This window comes from Ipomoea triloba, chromosome 16, assembly GCF_003576645.1.
Source record: "Ipomoea triloba cultivar NCNSP0323 chromosome 16, ASM357664v1".
NCBI lineage: Eukaryota > Viridiplantae > Streptophyta > Magnoliopsida > Solanales > Convolvulaceae > Ipomoea > Ipomoea triloba.
The window spans coordinates 17194922-17195758 of record NC_044931.1 but is presented as its reverse complement, the minus strand read 5'-3'; the positions used below and the strand labels follow the sequence as shown (position 1 = coordinate 17195758).

The 837-nt window shown below is 41.7% G+C and overlaps 1 protein-coding gene across 1 annotated transcript in view; it reads right to left on the bottom strand.

Moving 5' to 3' along the window:
* Nucleotide 1: 1 nt before the first annotated feature.
* The window catches only part of LOC116007864, a gene marked incomplete at its 3' end in the record, with an annotated part of 19265 nt that continues 18429 nt past the window's right edge, over nucleotides 2-837 (bottom strand). Inside the window, exon 6 of the mRNA XM_031248531.1 lies at nucleotides 2-834. Within this exon, the coding sequence (XP_031104391.1) occupies nucleotides 2-834 (833 nt within the window). The remainder of the gene's footprint in view (nucleotides 835-837) is intronic.

The following is an 837-nucleotide window of genomic DNA, read 5'->3' as shown; positions in this document are numbered from 1 at the left end:
TCTTCCAGGAGACCAAATTACCTCCTACAAACACACAATATCCTGTCGTAGATCTCCTGTCATTCAAAGAACCTGCCCAATCTGCATCAGAAAAAGCCTCAACACTCATGTGTCCATGATTAGCATATAGAATACCTTTGCCTGGCGCATTCTTGAGATATTTTACAATTCGAACTGCTGCCTCCCAATGAGTTTGGGTAGGTGCTTGCATGAACTGACTTACCACACTTACCGGGAAAGCAATATCCGGGCGTGTAATGGTGAGATAGTTCAATTTTCCCACCAACCTCCTATATCTCTCAGGGGAATCAAGGGTTTCTCCCTCACCGTCTATAAGTCTAATACCTTGTTCCATAGGTGTCTCGTATGGTTTTGACCCCATCAACCCAGTATCTTTAAGCAAATCCAGCACATACTTCCTTTGGGACAGAAATATTCCTTTTTGAGAACGAGCAACTTCAATCCCTAGAAAATACTTCAACACTCCCAAATCTTTCGTGTGAAACTTTTCCTTGAGGAAAGATTTAAGAGTTTCAATTCCTCCTGCGTCACTACCTGTGATCACTATATCATCAACATAAATAACTAAGAGAATGCACCCAACATTAGTATGCTTAAAAAAGACAGTGTGATCACACATACTCCTTTGCATGCCAAACTCAGAAATCACATTACTAAACCTCCCAAACCAAGCACGTGGAGATTGCTTCAAGCCATATAGAGATTTCTTCAATTTACACACCTTCCCAGACTCCCCCTGAGCAACAAACCCAGGAGGTTGCTCCATGTAAACTTCCTCAACCAAATCACCATGCAAAAAGGCATTTTTGACATCTA